A 24,042-nucleotide genomic window follows, 5' to 3' on the forward strand; every position below is an offset into this window, starting at 1 on the left:
TTGACAATTCTCAGACTCCAATGAAAGATCATCCTTATCACAAACTTTGGCAGCATCTCTGCTAAACTCAGAGGCATCCACAGTCCTCTGTTTTATGTTTTTCTAAGCTATCAACACTTTCTGAATCCACCTGCATATCAGAAACGTCAACATTCCCAGGAACAAAGTGCTGTTCAAACTGCTGTTGCACAAATCCCCTTTCATCATCATCAGACTGAACCACAACAGGGCGCAGCTGGTGCTCATGTTTTAACTGTGCAAAGGCATTCCTGGTCACTGCTGACACTTGGGAGTTGCAGGGTGAGCAATGGGTTCAGGATCATCCCCGGACTGTGATTGAGATTACAATTGGTAACTGATCTTTAGATCCAGACTTTTTGGGCATGGCTTCAGTGGATTTACTCCTAGTCATTCAAATTCTACACTCTTTGGTGCCAACTGTAATTTGGTTGAGAAATATACAGAAAATCTTGGATAGAAAGCATGTTAGAAATATTGATATTCTTCAAGAGACCTGATTTATGAAAAACGATTCCTTGCAATTATATGGCACAACCTGGTCAGAAATCATCCAGTGCAGGTCGTATATACAGTAGAGTCTCACTTATCCAAGACTCGCTTATCCAAGGTTCTGGATTATCCAAGGCATTTTTGTTGTCAATGTTTTCAATATATCGTGATATTTGGTGCTAAATTAGTAAATACAGTAATTACAACGTAACATTACTGTGTATTGAACTACTTTTTCTGTCAAATTTGTTGTAGAACATGATGTTTTGGTGTTTAACTTGTAAAATCATAACCTAATTTGATGTTTAATAGGCTTTTCCTTAATCCCTCCTTATTATCCAAGATATTCGCTTATCCAAGGTTCTGCCGGCCCGTTTAGCTTGGATAAGTGAGACTCTACTGTACATGGCTGGAGTTAGCATTTAAAATGTACCTTTTCTGACTTACAAATTCAACTTAAGAACAAACCTATGCAACCTTTGTTAGCAACTTGAGGACTGCCTGTATATATTTTGTACAACTTGTCATATTAAGAGCACACTGAGAGGAGGAAGGCCTTTGGGATGAGGGGATTTCTGTGCTCAGAACTCTCTAGTCTAGCGTCCTCCCCTGCTCTCCCCACGCCTTCCGCTTTTTGAGGGCGGGCTCTCCGCTCTCCCTTGGCACCAACCTGAAGAAGCCAACTGCGCATGCGCCGCGCTGGGAAGCCGGGTCTTCGAAGGAAAGCAGCCTGCCCTCGCGCCTCCCCTTTAGAAGAGGCCGCTTTGAGGCTTTTCTGTTTCCATTGGCCGCGCGTGCCAGGCCTGAGCGAATCACCAGCCTTTCCTGAGCGGAGGGGCGGGTCCGAGGGACGTGGCAGCGGAGGAGGCGGCGGAGAGAGGAGGCGACATGGCGCAGGGCTGGGGCGGGTTCTCCGAGCGGGAGCTCCGGCGGGTCCAGGGCCGTTGCAAAGGTAACCCTCACCGAGAAAGGCGGCACTTGGGCGGGGGGAGGCCTTGTCGCGGAGGCTTCCTCTGTTTCCCACCTCAAGCGTCCTCCAGAAGGGAAGAGCGGCTCCTGGGCCAGTTAGGAGGGCGTGCTTCCGCTTGTGGAAAGAGTTCTCCCGCTCCTATCTGTCAATTATGCACCTGTGTTTGATAGAAGTACTGTATGTGTGTGTGTACAGGCCCGTATCCAGGAAATAAATTAGGGAGGGGTTGAAACTTTTCCGCCGAGATGACTTTTCAGATCAGTGTCTCCTGATCTCTGGCACGGATCTGAACGAGGACCTGCAATTAGCATCATTGTGCAAAGGTTCTTCACAGGTAATAGGTCCTGAATAGTTGCTTCCTCTTTAAGCCAGTTCTTGTCAGCCACAAAGGACAATACTTTCCACAATTGGCAAAAGTTTTTCTGCCCTCTTCTTATTTCCTTTATCATCAAGACATCTTCCATTGTGAATTACAGTAGAGTCTCACTTATCCAACATAAACGGGCCGGCAGAATGTTGGATAAGCAAATATGTTGGATAATAAGGAGAGATTAAGAAGAAGCCTATTAAACATCAAATTAGGTTGTGATTTTACCAATTAAACACCAAAACATCATGTTATACAACAAATTTGACAGAAAAAGTAGTTCAATATGCAGTAATGCTACATAGTAATTACTGTATTTATGAATTTAGCACCAAAATATCACAATGTATTGAAAACATTGACTACAAAAATGTGTTGGATAATCCAGAATGTTGGATAAGCGAATGTTGGATAAGTGAGACTCTACTGTAGCAAGAAGTTTTCAGCCAAGCACAAGTCGTTCTGATGGTACAGTAGAGTCTCACTTATCCAACATTCGCTTATCCAATGTTCTGGATTATCCAACGCTGTCTGCCTTTTAGTAGTGTTTTTGTAGTCAATGTTTTCAATACATTTTGATATTTTGGTGCTAAATTCATAAATACAGCAAATACTAAATAGCGTTACTGCGTATTGAACTACTTTTTCCATCAAATTTGTTGTATAACATGATGCTTTGGTGCTTAATTTGTAGAATCATAACCTAATTTTAATAGGCTTTTCCTTAATCCCTCCTTATTATCCAACATATTTGCTTATCCAACGTTCTGCCGTCCTGTTTATGTTGGATAAGCGAGACTCTACTGTACTCTTTTTTGGTGTCTATTGAAGGACTTCTGTTTCATTTTTCCATCACACAAATGGTTTAGCAACCAATGCACCAAGCTGCTGATGGCCACCTTTACCCCCAACTTCTCCAAACACCATGCAGTACATAGAGAGTGCAGCTTGTGCACAAAATGAATAGGGCAACCAGAGAAATCTCCTGAACCATTTCGGTTGAAATCTTGGGTGTCTCTTCTTATCCACAGTAAATACATATCCTGGCAATGGAGTCTGGATTTTGCACTAACTGAGCTTTCACATGCTCATCAGAACCAGACTTGTTCATATAAACTCCAAAGTCTAACAGTGACACAGCTTCTTCTCTTTGCTCCTGTTCCATGGTTACTTCAGCAGGGATTGGATTAGATCAGTGGTTCTCAACCTGTGGGTCCCCAGGTGTTTTGGCCTACAACTACCAGAAATCCCAGCCAGTTTACCAGTTGTTAGGATTTCTGGAAGTTGAAGGCCGAAACATCTGGGGACCCACAGGTTGAGAACCCCTGGATTAGATGAACCAGTGGTAGACACCCAGTTTCTTCAGTTTTCACCTGCAATTCAGATCAAATCTTCTGTCCTGTCCTGCACTTGAGGCTTTGGCTACCACATTTTGGAAGCTTCCACTATGTCAGCTATTGCTGCTAAAAGGTAAAGGTTTCCCCAGTCGTGACCGACTCTGGGGGTTAGTGCTCATCTCCATTTCTAAGCCGAATAGCCAGCGTTGTCCGTAGACACCTCCAAGCTCATGTGGCCGGCATGACTGCATGGAGCGCCGTTGCCTTCCCGCCGGAGCGGTACCTATTGATCTACTCACATTGTCATGTTTTCGAACTGCTAGGTTGGCAGGAGCTGGAGCTAACAGCGGCATTGCTGCTATTGCAATGTAAATTGGTAGATAGGTAGTGATAGTGTGAATAATTAAAATTTGGTTCAGATAGTTCTTGTAGTTCTGGAGGGACTATTGTTTCTCATATACTTGGCAGGGGGATTTTGTTAACTAGTTAAAGTTCATGAATAAAGATGGTTGTGTTTTTTTTTTTCACCTGAAATTTTTTGGGGGTGGTTTGAACACCTAAACTGGCCCCTTGGCTATGGGCTTGTATATGTGTGTGTGTGTGTGTGTGTGTGTGTGTATACATACACACACACATCTACCAAACAGATGCATGATTGACAGATATTAGCAACAGATATATATGTTTCAACATTACAAATCTTGCTTACACTTACCACCCCATCATATTGAGAGGGGAAAACATGGGTGACCGTCCCTTTAAGGGAGATAATTGTCCCTTTAAGGGAGAGAATATTCTATCTTGTTTTTCCTTCCATATCTCCCTTGTTTAAGTGTATTATGTAGTCCCAATACTTCTAGCCAATTTCTATTTCCACTCTTTTTATTATTCTCTCCAAGGGTATTAATTGGCCATTCACATCATACATGTCTTTAATTCTATATAAACCTTTATTCCTCATTTCTTTCCACCACTTTTCATCAGTCCTTTTCTTATATAGGCACTCTAGAGGTATCCATTTAGACCAGGGGTCCCCAAACTTTTTTAAACAGGTGGCCAGTTTATGGTCCCTCAGACCGTTGGAGGGCCGGACTATAGTTTTTAAAAAAAACTATGAACAAATTCCTATGCAGTGCACACTGCACATATCTTATTTTGAAGTAAAAAAACAAAACAGGAATAAATACAGCCTCAATGTTAATCATAATGTTGTGGAATTTCGTTTGGACGCGGGTGAAGAAAGGAGACTGACAGCAGAAGTTGTCTTCAAGATAGTTTACTTTTGGCCAAGAGCAGGTGACAATGTTAGCTAATGCCCAGAAAACGCAATGCCACACCTTGCCTGTAGTGGCTTTCCAATTTATACAATTTTACAGAGCATGCGCAGAAGCTAACTGACAATGGAATTTGCTGACTATTACAATCCTTTTGGACATGCGTAGTTGCCTTGTAACTTATATAACTCATTACTCATCACATCAGGTGAAGTGTCCATAGTTTGCTCCACGTATGCACTATCCTCAGGTGACATGTTCATAGTTCATCCAGCAGCCAAATCATTACTGTAGTTTGCATGACCTTACATTGTGAGCAAAGAGCAAATGTCAGGCAGAACATGTCCTGTAAACACTTTCATGGAAAAACAAGATTTTTGAGTAAGGGTCATCTAGGTAAGGGATTATTAGGGTCTTTAAATAAAATATTCAAGAGCTGCTACATTAATAATCATTATAAAAATAATAAAGAGGGTTGGAAGAGACCCCTTGGTCCATTTAGTCCAACCTCCTTCTGCCTTTGTGCACCAAAAGCACTAGCAAAGCACCCCTTAATAATTAATAAATAATTAAATAATTAAACTACCATTATAAACAAGCAAAGCTTTGGAAGGCATGCACCAGGCGAGGGAGGAGACAGGAAAGGTGTGTGCCTTTCCTGCCTTCCCCGCACCGCATGCACCTTCCTCTGAGGAGGGAGCTGCTGCCACAGGGGCCAGATAAATGGCTTCAATGGGCTGCATGTGGCCCCCGGGCCTTTGTTTGGGGACCCCTGATTTAGATGTATATGCAAGTGTATGTATATGTTCATGTATATATACAAGGTGTCCCTAAAAAGCTTATACACACTGCAAAAACTGATAGCTCAATTGATGTTGTCTCCCCTCCCACTCCAGGTTAAACATATTTTGAATTAATAATGGAAGTCAGACTAAGTTTTGAACAAAGAAAATTCATTTTATGATGTTACTAGGAGTGTGAAAACGTACAGTAGAGTCTCACTTATCCAAGCCTCGCTTATCCAAGCTTCTGGATTATCCAAGCCATTTTTGTAGTCAATGTTTTTAATATATTGTGATATTTTGGTGCTAAATTCATAAATACAGTAATTACAACATAGCATTACTGAGTATTGAACTACTTTTTCTGTCAAATTTGTTGTATAACATGATGTTTTGGTGCTTAATTTGTAAAATCATAACCTAATTTGATGTTTAATAGGCTTTTCCTTAATCTCTCCTTATTATCCAAGATATTCGCTTATCCAAGCTTCTGCCGGCCCGTTTAGCTTGGATAAGTGAGACTCTACTGTAGTTGAAGTGCAATGACAGTTTAAGAGGGAGTTTCAAAGAGATCCACCAACGCGACGTACCGTCAAATTAAAGATATGTTTGAATCCGACGAGAGTGTTCAGAATGGCACGTTTTCCAACAAAGATTGTGTGAAGTGATGAGGTTACATTCAAATTAAATGGCTCAAGTAACTGCCACAATTGCACCAACTGGGGATTTGATAACCTGCATGTTGTGTTGGAACATCATGTTAATTTATCATTGATGTTTAATTTCAAGCACATGAATTTCATAAGTTTTTTTAGACAAGGACTACTGGGTGGTTTTGCTAGTGTCCAAATTCACCCATTTCTATACCGCACTGCACTCCAGTCCTACTCCTACAAAGGTATACTTTTTATGTGTACAATGTGCCTTCAAGTTGCATGTCATTTCCAACAATTTGCCTGTTCCTTCTCCTGAAATACAATCTAATTTGGTATTTGTTGATTATCACTGGCCAACATACATTTTTGGTGCCTCAAATGTTAGCCACGTTTCTGGGTATATTGACCTGCTGATTTCCAAAATGGGTCCAGTTTCCTTCTATCCACTCTAGTTTATGAGACACAGGACTCATGCCATCTATCAGTCTGCTCGCCCATAGAAAATCATGATAACCATATCTAAAATACTAGATCTGATGAGGCATATCCAATGCAATTTTCTGAATCAGCACCCCAAGTAATCACAGGAATAGGTCTAAAAATCAGGACATCAATAATTTTTTTTGAAGGGAGGACCCATGTTATCTCTTTTAAGAACTAACCAGAGTTTGGTTTCTGTGAATCTTTCGGGCTGTATGGCCATGTTCCAGAAGTTTTCTCTCCTGACGTTTCACCCACAGCTGTGGCAGGTATCCTCAGAGGTTGTGAGGAAACAGAGTTGCTTGCCTTCCAGGATCAGACAGGATCTGGTTTTTGGGGGTATTTAGTACCTATGCCTTAATATTACACTTCTGCAGTTTTTAAAAAATGGATTGAAAGCCACAAAAATCTTTCTAATATAAAATTGATCTCCCCCCTTCTTATCTTTTGTGATGCACATGCTTTCTCTTGAATAGAGTTTCTATTTATTAACTTCTCTTGGAAGTGTGTCTGAGGTTCCTAAGCAATGTTCTTATCTCAGACAGCGGTGACACAAGGCCTTATCTCTAAAACACATCAAACTGAAAAAAGGTGAATTCTGCCATGTTACAACTTTTGGAAGATACTGTTCAATGTTTTGCGGTGATTCCTCTTGGGAACACTACCCAAATTATTCCTGTATAATATATGATTTCCATTAAAAAAGAAGTTATAATGTTATATAAGAATACAAAATGTCTATGATATGTATGGAGATGCCCAGCATTTCATAAATATACAAGAATCTCACACACCTGGTAATTGTTGCAATGAAATGCAAATGACACCTGTGCTGCACTTGTTAATTTGAGTGGATTGTGCAGGAGACATTTCCTGATAGATTTGACACTTTTCCCAAACTCTGCACTGACTGGTTAACATTGGGGAGGGAGGGGGTATAGAATATTTGACACTCTTAAAATTCTAAAATTATCAAAACTTTCGTATCTGTACATTGATTTTTATGATCTGTGTTTTTTCCCTCCTTTCTGTTATTGATGTGTGTTTTTGTAGTGTGTCCCTATTTCAAGATATAAAAGCTTACTTCGTTCTTGTTTGTACTATGTAGATCAATCTGAGCCTCTGCCTGAGCAGAAGCATCAATCTTTTGTGAAGCAGAATTACCAGCATTTGAAGGGCAAAAAGTCTGTCCAGCAGATATGTGAAAAAACAGAACTGCCAGATGGAGCAGCCTTGTCACCTCAGAAGCAGAGGCTTTCTGGACCTAAACGGAACTGCCCGTCTCCACAGGCATCTCTGTTACCACCCCAGTCTCTGACAACAGGAGAACCACAGGATACCAGAAACCAAGAAATGAGACAAGTGTCTAATTGTGATTCCCATGCAGAGCCTAGTCACACATTGGGAAAGAAGAGGATGGAATTGTTAGTAAGTCTGTAATAAAGCTGCAAGATGTTTATCATTTTAAAATTAATAAGTCACAATTTTATATAACAAATTCAACATGCCAATTTTGCAGAGTAGTACTAAAAATTACCTCTGATCTTTTCACACTTTCCTGTGATTGTTGACTAAATCTGATATTGTCTCCAGTGGGAGCATGCATTGGTTTTGAGACCTTTACTTGAGTGAAGATCAAAATCTGCATTCTTAGTTGCAAATAATTTTCTGGTTGGGTTACTGTGAGTTTCCCAGGCTGTATGGCCATGTTCCAGAAGCATTCTCTCCTGACGTTTCACCCACATCTATGGCAGGCATACTCAGAGGTTGTGTTGTTTTCACAATCTCTGAAGATACCTGCCATTGTTGTGGAATTTCGTTTGGACGCGGGTGAAGAAAGCAGACTGACAGCAGAAGTTGTCTTCAAGATAGTTTACTTTTGGCCAAGAGCAGGTGACAATGTTAGCTAATGCCCAGAAAACGCAATGCCACACCTTGCCTGTAGTGGCTTTCCAATTTATACAATTTTACAGAGCATGCGCAGAAGCTAACTGACAATGGAATTTGCTGACTATTACAATCCTTTTGGACATGCGTAGTTGCCTTGTAACTTATATAACTCATTACTCATCACATCAGGTGAAGTGTCCATAGTTTGCTCCACGTATGCACTATCCTCAGGTGACATGTTCATAGTTCATTCCACGTAACTCATCCGGGCAGCCAAATCATTACTGCAGTTTGCATGACCTTATATTGTGAGCAAAGAGCAAATGTCAGGCAGAACATGTCCTGTCAACACTTTCATGGAAAAACAAGATTTTTGAGTAAGGGTCATCTAGGTAAGGGATTTTTAGGGTTTTAAATAAAATATTCAAGAGCTGCTACATTACCATAGATGTGGGCAAAACGTCAGGCCAGAAAACTCACAGCAACCCAGTGATTCTGGCCATGAAAGCCTTTGACAGCACAATTTTCTGATTACAGTAGAGTCTCACTAATCCAAGCCTCGCTTATCCAAGCCTCTGGATAATCCAAGCCATTTTTGTAGTCAATGTTTCCAATATATCGTGATATTTTGGTGCTAAATTCGTAAATACAGTAATTACAACATAACATTACTGTTTATTGAACTACTTTTTCTGTCAAATTTGTTGTATAACATGAAGTTTTGGTGCTTAATTTGTAAAATCATAACCTAATTTGATGTTTAATAGGCTTTTCCTTGATCAGTCCTTATAATCCAAGATATTCGCTTATCCAAGCTTCTGCTGGCCCGTTTAGCTTGGATTAGTGAGACTCTACTGTATATAGAAATTCTTGGAACAGCATGGTATAAAATTGTTTCCTAATTCATTCAAAGAATAATTTATACCCTGGGTTCTTTGCTGTGGAACATCGTGGATTATCAAGAATTCTGGATGCATATTCAGTCAATGTTAGAATTATAGAACCATACAGTTAGAATAAACCACCATAGATACTGTTTAGTTGTTTGATTTATCATTTTATCTCATGTGATAAATAATAATATGAGAGCATACCTGGAGCTTCACATTGGAATAATGGGTAATAGTTAGTCAAATCATTTTTTTCATGAAAGAACTGTGGTGTTTTTGAAGGATCCTATGTTTTTCAATACAGCTTGAAAACCTGTGGAAAGTATAGGGCATGCCTAAGATTTTAAAACAACATGCATGAAGTGTCGTACATTCAACTCTCAAGTGTGTCTTTCTTTACTCAAAGTAAAGGAGGCGAAAAAAATCATGTTTGAATTGAACATTGAAAGCCATTATTTCTAGGGACATTAAGGTATAAAAGTGGTTGTTGTTGCCATAGTAGTAATAGTAGTAGTTATTTACTTATATCCCATTTTTTCTCCAGTAATGAATTCAAGGAGGCTAACAGCATATTTAAAACAAAAACAATGTAAAGCCCAAATAAAAGTACAGTATTAAGATTTAAAACCAATTAAACAATTGATCAGCTAAGCATGGGCCATTCAGTCCAACCCCCTGCCTTGCAGAAAAAGCACAAATTATCACTGACAGATGGCCACCCAGCCTGTTTAAAAGCCTTCAAAGGAGGAGCTTCCACCACACTTCAAGGCAGAGAGTTCCACTGTTGAACAGTTCTTCTGGTCAAGAAGTTCTTCCTAATGTTCAAGTGGAGCCTCCTTTCTTGTAATTTGCACCAATTGCTCTACTGAGTCCTAGTTTCCAGGGCAGCAGAAAACAGGCCTGCTCCCTCTTCCTGATAACATCCTTTCACATATTTTTACATGACTATCATGCCTCCTCTCAACCTTTTCTTTTGTAGGCTAAACATAACCAGCTCTTTAAGTTGCTCCTCATACGGTATGGTTTCTAGACTTTTGATCTTTTTAGTTGCCCTAAAATGATCAAAGGAAATACTAATGAATCTGCCTTCGAGTTATTTCTGAAGAAATTCCAAAATACAGCATGGAGTAATGTAATTATTGTGAGGGCTGCTTAAGAAAAGGGAGAGAGAAGGAAGTACATTTCTTGTTAATGTTGTGACTTTCTCAATGTTCAGGCAGGAGAAGTCTCGGTGGGAAATTCTTCAGCGGGAACAGAAGCTTATGGAAGAAAAGAACAAACGCAAGAAAGCTCTTTTGGCTAAAGCAATTGCTGAAAGGTATGAAGGTTTTTCCGTGTTCTTTAGTCAGTCATACCAAAGGAACATGATGAATATTTTTTTTTCATATGCTTCTGTATTGTATGCTTGATTTTGCTTTGTTAGGAAACCCTTTCTCATTTGATGATTGAATTTCGCTATGGAAGATTTTGTTAAGCTTCCTGATTCTTTTCTCTTTGTAACTGATACTAATGCCTCAAATTTTATTGAAAAAAATGGAACGTGCTTCCATGATAATTTTCAGAATTATATTAGTTGTTTTTCACAAATATGATGTATTCAAAAAACACCAAAACCAAAATTCTCAAAGTAATGATACTGCTGGAGCGTTTCCCAGTTTTAAAAGTCTCCGCTTTTTGAAACAGTTCATTAACTTACTTGATGACTTACAACAGTGTTCATATCCATATTTTAAAAAGACAAGGACATTTTTGGAAATACAGGTAGCTTTTCAGGAGAAAGAAACCCTGTCAAGCTACTTTTTTAAACAGTCTGTATGTCTTGAAACATTTCTCCATAGCCCACAGCTAGACTAATACTTTCATTGTGGAAGAAAATAGATAAAAGAATCCTTTCTTCTGCAAATTACAAGCAGTTTGGCTGGCCAGTTTCTGTATTATAACTGAAGAGAAAACACAACTCTATAGTGCCTACACACACTTCTGTAGGTTTAACAAATAACCATATCCTCTATTGAAATATAAGATTCCTTCTAACACCAAAATATAAATAAATTCCTTTTTCTTTTCAAGATCCAAAAGAACTCAGGCTGAAACAATGAAGTTAAATAAGATCCAAAAACAGCTCCAAGCTCTAGATGTTATGGTATCTGCCGATATTGGGATACTGAGAAATAGGATTGACCAGGCAAGTTTGGATTATTCGTGTGCTCGGTAAGGAGTCAGCATACAACCAACTGTGTCTTTCTGTTAGCTCATTTTTATGGGCATTATTGTTTGCCTTTTTTCCCCTGGTTGCAAAGTAGAGTCTCACTTATCCAACGTAAATGGGCTGGCAGAACGTTGGATAAGCGAATATGTTGGATAATAAGGAGGGATTGTTTGCATGGGCAGGGATCTGCTGGCAGCATTCAGGGGTGCCTGGCTGCTCAGGTGGCAGTGATGCTTTCCCTTCTCTGAGGAATGGCCCTACATTTATCCATGGGTCATATCAAAATCCATGATTTTGGGCTCAAAACGTGCCTCAACTTGTCCATGAGGGCAAGGTATGAGTATATATAGTAGATAATTATACTGAAGTTATTTAGCGGATGCAACATTATTCCCATGATTGTGCTGAGATTTTCCTTGTGGTTCAAAAGCAATTAATTTAAAATATCTGTAATTGTAATAATATCAGTTGATCCAAAATACTGCAGTCAGTATGATGACTGGAGCCAATCACAGGAAGTATATAACTATTTTGTTGAGACATCTCACTTGGTTATGGCTTCATGTTTTTGACACAATTCACACAGAACAGAGCAGATTGCCATGCAAGAATGTCATCATTTCCTCTGTAAATTCCAGGTCAGGAGTAAAGGTTGTTTGTTTATTGCTTGTCACTTTTACAGTAGTGAACAAATTTAATAAAACTGAAAAAAAAATCCTTTGTGTTCTGTGTAGGATCATTTTGGGAAGAATAATGTTAAAAAACAAAACAAGTTCCCTTTCCCAGTATTTAGAAGACCCCTCTTTCAAAGAGTACTGAAATACCTTGTTAATTAATCTGAAATCAGATGTTTGGAGCTTGAAAGCACAGTAAAAAAGGTAAAGATTTCCCCTGACATTAAGTCCAGTCATGTCTGACTCTGGGGGTTGGTGCTCATCTCCATTTCTAAGTCGAAGAGCTGGCGTTGTCAGTAGACACCTCCAAGGTCATGTGGCCGGCATGACTGAATGGAGCACTGATACCTTCCCGCCGGAGCGGTACCTATTAATCTACTCACATTGACATGTTTTCGAACTGCTAGGTTGGCAGAAGCTGGAGCAACAGTGGGTGCTCACTCCGCTCCCGGGATTTGAACCTGGGACCTTTCGGTCTGCAAGTTCAGCAGCTCAGTGCTTTAACACACTTGGCCATGGGGGCTCCTTGCAGAAAGCACAGTAGGAAAGGTTTATAGAAGATCCTCATGCCTATGTCCATGTAACCTGTTCAATGCTTGCCAAACACCTGAAAAGATTGTGGTTAGAGTATACTGAAACATTTCGTTGCAGCCCTGTTCTATAATTTATATCCATACTGCAAAAATGATTCCTGTTGGCAGGGTATTCAAACATCATGTGTGGCAAACATTATTAAATGACTGTTTTTTTTTCCAGGAAGCGATATGATAAGGCAGAGGCTGAATATGTGGCTGCAAAGCTGGATCTCCAGAAGAAAGCAGAACTCAAAGAACAGCTCACAGAGCACTTGTGCACTATTGTACAGCAAAATGAGCTTCGTAAGGCCCAGAAATTGGAGGAGTTAATGTATCAGCTGGAAGTGGAAGCAGATGAAGAAAATCTGCAACTTGAGATAGAGGTGGAGCAACTGCTGCAACAGCAGGAGGCAGAAAGTAGAAAGCAATTGACAGAGTCACAGAAACTTGGTTCTGTTGGTGTCGAGGATACAGCTCCCCAAACTACTACTAAAGGACATGAGGACAAAAGCCACGAGGTTGCAGAAAGATTAGAGAATCAGCCCACAAATTTGCAAACAGATGATCAAGATCTAACAGTAAATTCTGTTACAGAAGAAATGATAACTCATGTAGCATGTAAACAGTGAATCTGATATATTTGCATTTGGTCGGTACTGTTCTGTATTTAGTCATATGGTTTACATGGAGATTTCTGCACCGTTGCACCAAAATTCTTTGAAATTTGGCTGGATGACACTGACATTGTCACTTTTTTCTCTCTGAATCATTGGTTCAGTGATCTGTCTCCTTATGCAAACTTTAGGAACTCCTGGTGGTGCAATGGGTTAAGCTCTTGTGCTGGCAGGACAGCTAACCTGAAGGTTGAGTTGCTGACTTGATGGTTGCCTGTTCAGATTCGGGGAGAGCATGGATGAGCTTCTTGTCTCGGCTCCAGCTCCCTGTGCAGGGACATGAGAGAAGCCTCCCACAAGGATGGTAAAACATCAAAACATCCGGGCGTCCCCAAGGCAACGTCCTTGCAGATGGCCAATTCTTTAACACCACAAGCCACTTGCATTTTCTCAAGTTGCTTCTGACATGGAAAAAAATGCAAACTATATTATGGAGTGGCCAATAATAATAAGAAAAAAGACAAATCATCTTAGCTGTATTTGAATTTCAAAAAAGCAAGCCAGGGTAAGGTGGTATTCCATGTGGAATCCAAACTACTTTTGTACTTAGATTTTTTCCCCCTTGTCTTCCATGTTGAAAAAGCAGTTCTCCTTTGTACATGTTCATGTAATTCAAGATGCCTGTCAACTTATGGCATTCCCATGAGTTTCATAGGATTTTCTTAGTCAAGGAATACTCTTGGTGGTTTTGCCAGCTCCTTCCTCTAAATTAAAGTGTACAACAGGGGTCCTTAAACTAAGGCCCATGGGCCTAATGCAGCACTCCAAGGTCCTTTACCCAGCCCCCTTACCCTAAATTTTAGACTTATAGTCATCCTGAGTCTGAAATGACTTGAAAACACATAATAACAGCAGTCCTACTTGACTGTAATCAGCCAAAAGCAGGCCCACACTTCCTATTGAAATACTGGTGAGCTTATGTTGGTTAAAATTGTTCTTTATTTTAAATATTGTATTGTTCTTTCATGGGTTTTTTTTCCACTACAAATAAGATATGTGCAATATACATAGAAATTTGTTTAAACTATAGCCCCAAAGATCTGAGGGACAGTGAACTGGCCCTTGGCTTTAAAAGTTTGAAAACTTCTGGCCTACAATATTCATGGGCAGCTGCCATTCCCTTCCAATCTCCCAGCTAAATTATCTAACTTCGCTTCTGTTAAGGGCGAGCCAGAAATCAGTGGCACTGAAATTTCCCTCTGTCTTGCAGTCACAATCAGCTGCTTGTAAATATGCATCCTTTTTGCTGCACTCTTCTGCTGCTCTTTTCCTCCCTTCTTCGGCTTAAGCACACTGGACCACAGGTTTCAGCCCAGAACCTTGGGCGGTTCAAAGACTTTATTATGGTTCCACAGTATTTACATGGTACTCTCTCCAACAGAGAGAGAGAAAGAGAGCGCGAATGACCACATGGTCTCAACTTATAACAGAAATATTATTTGCAGATACCACCGCCTAGACATGATGCTGCTTGACCGGAAGGTGCCTTAGCCTGGGCTGTCTGGGCACTCACCCAGGCATCATCTTAACCCTTCAATGACCTGGTGCTTCTAGTAATACATGCCTTGAGGATGATTTTTTTTCTAATGCATATAACCACCATTTCATCAATAGCTTCCAAGATCAGATATGATCTGTTGCTTTTAGAGTACAGTAGAGTCTCACTTATCCAACATAAACGGGCCAGCAGAATGTTGGATAAGCGAAAATGTTAGGGGATTAAGGAAAAGCCTATTAAATCTCAAATTACATTATAATTTTACAAATTAAGCATCAAAACATCATGTTTTACAACAAATTGACAGAAAAAGCAGTTTAATATACAATATGTAGTAATTACTGTATTTACAAATTTAGCACCAAAACATTGCAATATATTGAAAACATTGACTACAAAACATTGACTACTAAAAGGCAGACTGCGTTGAATAATCCAGAACCTTGGATAATCGAATGTTGGATAAATGAAACTACTGTATTTAATGGCCACAGATTTCAAAAAAGCACTTAGAATCCAATAAATACTGAGTTGGAAGAGACCACAGGAGCCATCCAGTCCAACCCTGTGCCATGCAGGAATACATAAAGCAATCCCAACACTGGCCACCCAGTCTCTGTTTAAAAATCTCCAAATGAGAAGACCACCACCACACTGTCGATAGCTCTTATAAACAGAAAGTTATTTCCAGTGCTTGGGTGGAATCTCTTTTCCTGCTATTTGAATCCATTGTCCATGTCCTAGTCTTTAGAGCCGTAGAGAACAAATTTTCCCCTCTTCCGTGTGACATCCCTTTGAATATGTTAAACGTTAATGTCTTCTCTCAACCTCCTTTTCTCCAAGCAGTAGGAATCAATTGTTCTGTATCCTATGGTGCATCTGCATTGTAGAACTAACACAGTTTAACACGTTTTACATGCCCAAGGGTCAATGTTATGGAATCTCGGGAGTTACAGTTTGGTGAAGCATCCTCACTCTTTCTCTTTGGCAGAGAAAGCTAAAAACCTTGTAAAACTTCCTCATTGGAACTGTTTGAAATTATATCTTTGATAGCTCACTTTTGAGACACTCCTATCAATCATGAACTTCATTCCCTTTTAGTATTCCAGGCCATGGGGTCACACCCAGTGTTACTTTAAGTTTGCTGAAATCAGCTTTCTTAAAGTCTAGGCTTTAAGATGATAAGACTCCATTAGCTTCACCAGGAATCCCTATCTGTATGCGGATGGACTCCTGTATCTGCAAAACTGATGTGCGGTTTCACTTAACCATTATTTCACTTATTTGTTTAGGGACACATGTAAAAGCAATACTCTCTTCGCAATACCTCTGTTCTTCATCCCATTGAAAAGAATACTCAGTGGTTGCATTATGTACAAAAAATAGTGGACAATTTGGATAAAATCAGTCTTTTCTGATGGTGTGTTTCAGATATTTTAGCCTATTAAGACCCAGAATTCCTTGCTGAGAATTGTTGGGTTTTTAGTTTTCAAAATACAGAGGTCACCTCAGTGGGTTGCACTGAGTGATTGCACTTTATTTTCTAAGTCATTGAGACCTATATTAAAGTTTATTTCAAACTTATTTGACTAGTAGACAAATAATTTTCAACTCGGTTCCTAATCTTGATTTGTACTAGCTGCTTTATTGCTTCCCATGTATATATACAAGAACATTTATATTTGTTTTTATATTTGTTATTAAATGTCTACAATATCTATAGTATAACTTTACAGTGAACTACATCCCTGTCAATCTTTTTACTAATAAAGTATCCTCTATTGTATTTTTATTAATAATAGTCATACCTTCCATTAATCATTTATCCAGTCTCATTTGATATAAGGGTGATTTGTTATTCTGGCACATATAGCTGATGAATGGCTTCTATATGACTTCGAACTAATTCTCTTATTTCTCTTTTAATATTAGTGTGTATGTTAATTTTACAGATAAAACTATGGCCCATATTCTGTTTAATTAATTCTATATTGCTAAATTGTCTGTATGTTTTCCATACTTCTATCACTATTATTGCAATGCATACCATATCATCATAGAGTTGGAGGACACTACAAGGGCCATCCAGTCCAACCCCTTGCCATACACAATCAAAGCACCCCAAATAGATGACCATCCAGCCTCTGCTTAAAAACCTCCAGAAAAGCATATTGCCTCTTTACCTATTCTGTACTGTTTTTTCCACACTGCATCCTCTGCTCTATCCTCCTCAAGTTGAGCACTGTTAACCTTTTGGGAGAAGACTGAGGCAATGAAGGTGTTGAGCAGTTCTGCCTTTTCTCCTTCCCCTATTACCATTTCACCATCATCTGTATGCAGTGGCCCTACCATTTCCTGATTCTTCCTTTTGCTACAGACATAGCAAAGACTTGTTAATACTTGATATTGAGCACTATATGTTAAAAGGCAAGAGAGGGGTTAAATATGGATTGTTTTCCAATACAATGGTATGCCCATAGACATACAGTATTACTGAGCAGGTTAAGATCAGGTCTGGCCAAAGTAGAATATAGTGGTACTATTACGCTTTAACTAGGCATTATACTTTTATTGATGCAGCCTAGAATTGCATTGATTTTTTTTTACTGTTAACACTGTTGACTCATGTTTAGTTTGTGTACTACTAACTTAGATTAATGCTGAAAAAGAATCATCATCATTATTGGTGATCACTCGTGTCCAGGTAGGATGGCCTTCCAAACGTAGGGTCTTGGTGGTGGGTCCGTAGGTGACTGTGGAGACCTATTCTTGACCCATATGTTATTCCACAGTGAGGACATCGGTTTCCAGATAGAAGGTAGACCCGGTCAGGGTTGGCTTGGCACACCTTCCTTTTGATGCGGTTCTCCCTTTTGTCCTCAATTCATGCCTCTTCGAATTCCACAGCACTGCTGGTAACAGCAAACCTCCAGTTAGAGCACTCAAGAGCCAGGGCTTCTCAGTTCTCAGTGTCTATGCCACAGTTTTTAAGGTCGGTTTAAGCCCATCTTTGAATCTCTTTTCCTGTCCACCAACATTTTATTTTCCATTCTTCAGTTGGGAGTAGAGTAACTGCTTTGGGAGACAGTGATTGGGCATTTGGCAATGTGGCCAGTCCAGCTGAGTTGATGGTGTAGGACCATCGCTTCAATGCTTTGCTTCTTCCAGCACACTGACGTTTGCTCACCTGTCTTCCCAAGAGATTTGCAGGATTTTTCAGAGGCAACGCTGATGGAATCATCCCAGGAGTTGTGTCTGACGTCTGTAGATGGCCCACGTTTCGCAGCAGACCTCAAAGATGCCACGATCATCACCCTTTTCAAAAAGGGAGAAAGAACAAAATGTGGAAACCTTCAAGGTATCTCTTCTAACCTCTGCTGGGAAAATCCTCGCAAAAATACTTGCAAACCACCTTCTACCTATTTCAGAAGACACCCTCCCAGAATCCCAGAGCAGCTTCCACCCCTATATAATCTGGATTTTATATGGCAGTGTAGATCCAGCCATAGTTTGCTGATTATCTTTCATTGCATAGAAAAGCCTGCTGGAATTCCTTCAGTGCTTAGTAATGATTTATTTCTAATAAGGAAATACAGTAGAGTCTCACTTATCCAAGCTAAACGGGCCAGCAGAAGCTTGGATAAGCGAATATCTTGGATAATAAGGAGGGATTAAGGAAAAGCCTATTAAACATCAAATTAGGTTATGATTTTACAAATTATGCACCAAAACATCATGTTTTACAACAAATTTGACAGAAAAAGTAGTTCAATACTACTACTATGTTATGTTGTAATTACTGTATTTACGAATTTAGCCCCAAATATCATGATATGTTGAAAACATTGACTACAAAAATGGCTTGGATAATCCAGAGGCTTGGATAAGCAAGGCTTGGATAAGTGAGACTCTACTGTAAGTGTATCCAGAATTGGCATTTTTGTACATGACAAATTAAAAAACCCATATAAGAGAAAAGGGTGTTCTGGCACCTTTAAGATTTAACAGATTTACATACTCTAGGCTTTTGTAGGCTATTTCACATTTGCATTTTTATGTATTTTAAATTGTATTGTAACACTTTTAGTGTTAGCCACTCAGTCTCCTTATGGAAAGAAAAAGCGGGATATAGATAAACTTAGGAGCCTCTGGTGGTGCAGTGGGTTAAACCACTGAGCTGCTGAACTTGCTGACTGAAAGGTTGATGGTTTGAATCTGGGGAACGGGGTGAGCTCCTGCTGTTAGCCCCAGCTTCTGTCAACCTAGCAGTTTGAAAACATGCAAATGTGAGCAGATCAATAGGTACCGCTCCAGCAGGAAGGAAACGGCATTCCTTGCAGTTGTGCCGGCTCTTCGGCTTAGAAATGGAGATGAGCACTAACCCTCAGAGTCGGAAACGAATAGACTAAATGTCAAGGGGAAACCTTTATCTTTATGACAGATAAACTTAATAATAAATAATAATGTTTCTTTTGAAATTCAAAACTGATGAACCCTTTTTCAATTTGATCTAAGCAAAAATACATCTGTTGGCAGAAAAAGAGGCTTAATAGTCATGATGTTCATTAAAAATAAGATTATAGCTTTCTGTTATCTTTCCAGGAAATATTCGATGAGTGGTATTCACATGATAAAACTTGATAATATTTCAGAGTAACTTTGCTTACAATGTTGAGTCAGTAAAGTAATCAAGATAAGGAATTGTCCTGAAAACTGTTGGTGGTGGTGGTTGGGGAAGCATTTTAAATCCTAAATATTGGCAGTTATCCACATGTCAAGAAGCAGTTGCAAAGGCACATGGTATATGTGTATCAGACATATGAAATATGTGTGGGATCTTGTTGTTTGTATTACCCCAGATTTGTTTAAAAAGTCATCAATGCATAGGTCAAAGACTTGATAAGTGAAAATGTTTCAGCTGCGGTTAGTGCCAGTTTTAAATTTCAAGCTGAGATAACTGCAGCATAGAACAATGTACTCCAGCTTCTGCATCCCATACATTCACTTCACATTTTTTATGAATGTCAACAAAAGTTACAGGAACAAAAAGACAAAGAGAACACCCTAGCTCCCAAATTTGCAGCATGCAATGATGTCTTTGTACATGGAAAAGCAGTCACAGGGAAGGAAAGTCCAGGAGAATGCAACAAGGACAAATTATAAGTCAGCTAATATGGCAGCAAAGAGAGCAAAACAGCCAAATACGTTAATGAACATTGAAGTGTCACTGTTACCTTAGAACATGCTTGCAAGGGTCATGTTTTGTGACTCTGGCAGTTTTTTCTCTTTGGGTTAGGATAGGATTTCTGGCTCTTTCTCACTGACAAGTCCAATCAGACAGAATTGCATAGGTAAAAATGGCCCAAAAAAGACTTCCCAAGCTAATCTTGGATCTGTAAGGCAGAGATTAAGTAAATTGGGTTTACGGGCCCTTCCAGACAAGCCCTATATCCCAGGATCTGATCCCAGGTTTTCTGTTAATCCCAGATTATCTGGCAGTGCGGACTCATATAATCCAGTTTAAAGCAGAAAACCTGGGTTCAGACCCTGGGATATAGGGCCTGACTGGAAGGGCCCTTACCCTTGAGAGTGAAGCCGGTTCATCTGCATGTGGCCTTCAATAATGCAGAGGTAAATATAGCGACAAAAAGAAATCAGAAGCTGTAGCAAATAATGTCTTCCCAACACTGTACAAAATCTCGAAGAAAAGACATGGGACACAAGGATTCCAATATAGTAGCACCACTTCAGAAACCAGTGTTCACATTACAGAAACTAGTAAAAAAAATGTGATCAACATATAGGACTTGCAATGATATGTGCTGACTTGATACGCACCCGAGGGCAAGAGATGAATGATATGAATTTGGCCCTGAGGATTTCTAGACCCAGTTTTCCTTCACTTTATCCATATCGACAACCTCAGAATTCTCTCTTATTTGACATGGAGGAATTTGTAATCACTTTCAGGCATTCTGTTAACTTTCAGGGTTGCACTACAGAGTTTTAAAATATTCACCTGGGTACGAAAATACTGGACAATCATGGTACAACAACCACTTCATCATATTTGCTAAATTCCAGTGAGTCACACACTTCAGAAGTAGTAACCCACGGTGTTCATTACATTAGGTTGTGTTCAAGTGTGGGGTAGAGCATTCTTACTGTGTCTAAGGTGTTGGGAACAGCTATCTTTTTATATGTTTCAAGAGCTGGTTGGAAAGTGGATTTTTGGGTAATGGTCCAGATGTAGATGGGCAAAATGGCCAATTCTGTAATGTGATGGCAGGGCAGAATTAGCAAGAGAATGGGAACATACCAAATATATGGGTAAAAACTGTGAGCAATTGGAAAGCCTAAGCAATTTCAAACCATGCTTACTGTCCTGAACAAAAAAAGGAAGAATACAGTTAGATCAATTCAATAATCAAAAAGTTTCCAAATGTGTGGTTTCGATAGTGATCCCTTTGCTTTTTGATGGTTCAACGTACACAAATCTGTTGTATGTTTTCCGGGCTGTATGGCCATGTTCCAGAAGTATTCTCTCCTGACGTTTCGCCCACATCTATGGCAGGCATCCTCAGAGGTTGTGAGGTATGGAAAAACTAAGCAAGGAAGGTTTATATATATCTGTGGAAAGTCCAGTGTGAGAGAAGAACTCTTGTCAGTTGGAAGCCAGTGTGAATGTTGTAGTTAATCACCTAAATTAGCATTGAATAGCTTCATCTTCTGGCTTCTTCCTGTTTGGGGGCATCCTTTGTTCAGAGTCATTAGCTGCCTCTGGTTGATTCATGTCTGGAACTCCTCTGTTTTCAGAATGTTGCTTCTTATTTACTGTTCTGATTTTTGAGTTATTTAATACTGGTAGCCAGATTTTGTTCATTTTCATGGTTTCCTCCTTTCTGTTGAAGTTGTCCACATGCTTGTGGATTTCAGTGGTTTCTCTGTGTAGTCTGACATGATAGTTGTTGGAGTGGTCGAGCATTTCTGTGTTCTCAAATAATATACTGTGTCCAGGTTGGTTCATCAAGTGCCATAGATGTGGGCGAAATGTCAGGAGAGAATACTTCTGGAACATGGCCATACAACCCGGAAAACATACAACAACCCTGTGATCCCGGCCATGAAAGCCTTCAACAACACAATGTACACAAATGTAAAAAGCAGGATTAAACTAGGACAAAGGAGGTTTGGAAAATAGAGGATCTTTGTCTTTTACTTAAGTGGGCTTTGATACTTCTTTGGGCACATCTATACTAACCACTTAGGTCGGCTTGAGGTGTGATTAGCCCCATGATGGATAAATGCCGCACAAAGCTGATCTGGGTTAACCCGGATTAGACTCACTTGGGGGTCAACAGGAATCCTCATTTCAAAACCGTTGGGCACAAAATGCAAATTTTGTGGTTATTTTATGCTACATTTATGCTCCTCTGCAATTGTCGAGCCAAGAATTCACTCCCAGTTCTTGAATATTCCATGAAGAGAAGCAATGAAAACACAGCACAATCCCTGCTTGACAAAGAGGACCAGTTTGAGGTTTACTTGACAACAAAGGGAGCTGGTCAGAACCGAGTCATTGGCAGAAAACCTAGCTAGCATTCATAACATTAACTGGCAAGAAAAAGAGAGGAGTTTGTGTAGAAAGACAAGCAAAGCTCCAGAGAGAATCCTGATAAGAAGCACTGTAATAATTCCTTTGAATGTTACAGATACCTGTCAAAAACTTACAACACTGTCTTGTCTTGAATCAGATGATCTGGCTAGTTTTCCCCCTTCAATTGGCAGAAATTGTTAACATCTCAGAATCAGATAAAAGTCTTTCTTACATGTGCCAGGTCTGCTGCCTGATTTCATTCCATTCCATTACTATTCCATTGTTATTTTCTGCTTTAGTCATTTTAAAACACATACCAACTACTCCTGGTTTAAGGTTAAATAACAAGAAAGGGAGCAGCACTGTGTGATCATGAATAGACAATGATGACAGTTGACTCTCCCTTCCCCACATTAATAAGAACACATGGTTCAGATGTGCCCATCACAGCTTGAAAATTAGAAACCCTGGTATTTGTTCAGTTAAACAGCCCCTAGGAGAGACATTTGGAGTTATGCCCAAGAGTCATATCTGATGGATTAAACCAACATTTGAAGAATACACCGAAACTAAACAAAAAACACACTAGGGTGACAGTTGGCTCAAATGAAATCACATATTAAACTGGACAATGCATAAATACTTGCCAAAGACAATTGGCCTAAAAACACTTCACTGAACAAGATAATATTCCACATAATAGCTCTTTTGGCCGATCATGTCGTAGCCAGCAGCTTGTCTGGTTGGCTTTCTGGAATGTGGGAGACAATGAGTGTCCGGATGGGTGAATGATGAGATTATGGAGATATCAAGTCCAGGATGTAGGGACAATGGGTGTCGAGTCCCCAGGTGTCTTCCCACACTGAGAAGACATTGATAAAGTCCAAGAAAATGTCTATTGGAAATGGTGGAGCCATTAGAGTCATCATACTCCATGCCTGGAGCTTTGTCCAGTTGGCAGCTCGGGTCCCCAAAGGGGAAATTCCAGATATCAAATGGGTGACCCCCTGCTAGGTGCCAGGAAGTACATTGTTCCAGGGATTATTGTCTAAAGCTGTGCCTTTCGCCCAAGGTATGAGTAGGATTTGTCAAAAACAAGCAATGCCAGACTAATCTGATTTCTTTTTTCAATAGAGTTACAAGCTGAATAGATGCAGGGAACACCATGGATGTATCAGATCTGGATTTCAGTAAGGCCTTCGACAAGGTCCCCCATGGCCTTCTGGCAAACAAGCCAGTCAAATGTGGGCTAGGCAAAACTACAGTTAGGTGGATCTGAAATTGGTTAAGTGAACAAACCCATAGGGTGCTCACCAATGTGTCTTCTTCATCCTGGAAAGAAGTGGAGTGCCATAAGCAGGGTTTCGCCCTGGGTCCGGTTCTGTTCAACATCTTTATTAATGACTTAGATGAAGGGTTAGAAGGCATGATCATCAAGTTTGCAGATGATACCAAATTGGGAGGGATAGTCAATACTCCAGAAGACAGGAGCAGGATTAGAGAGATGGGGCGAAACTAACCAAGTTCAACAGGGACAAATGCAAGGTACTTCACTTAGGCAGAAAAAATGAAATGCAAAGATACAGAATGGGGGACGCCTGGCTTGACAGCAGTACGTGTGACAAAGATCTTGGAATCCAATTCCCAATTCTCAGTGGA

At 39.8% G+C, this 24,042-nt stretch overlaps 1 protein-coding gene across 2 annotated transcripts; it reads left to right on the forward strand.

The window, feature by feature from the left end:
* Positions 1-1,273: 1,273 nt before the first annotated feature.
* Positions 1,274-16,578, forward strand: gorab (golgin, RAB6 interacting). Of its 2 annotated transcripts, XM_008117824.3 has the most exons (5): positions 1,280-1,462; positions 7,485-7,800; positions 10,373-10,474; positions 11,227-11,367; positions 12,796-16,578. In XM_008117824.3, the coding sequence occupies exons 1-5, from the start codon at positions 1,399-1,401 to the stop codon at positions 13,241-13,243; spliced, it is 1,071 nt and encodes a 356-aa protein (XP_008116031.3). In that variant the 5' UTR covers positions 1,280-1,398; the 3' UTR covers positions 13,244-16,578. The 2 variants fall into 2 exon arrangements, with proteins under 2 accessions (XP_062833866.1, XP_008116031.3); XM_062977796.1 differs by lacking the exon at positions 11,227-11,367 and having other exon boundaries at positions 1,274-1,462.
* Positions 16,579-24,042: the final 7,464 nt, after the last annotated feature.

Source organism: Anolis carolinensis, chromosome 4 (genome assembly GCF_035594765.1).
Source record: "Anolis carolinensis isolate JA03-04 chromosome 4, rAnoCar3.1.pri, whole genome shotgun sequence".
NCBI classification, from domain to species: Eukaryota; Metazoa; Chordata; class Lepidosauria; order Squamata; family Dactyloidae; genus Anolis; species Anolis carolinensis.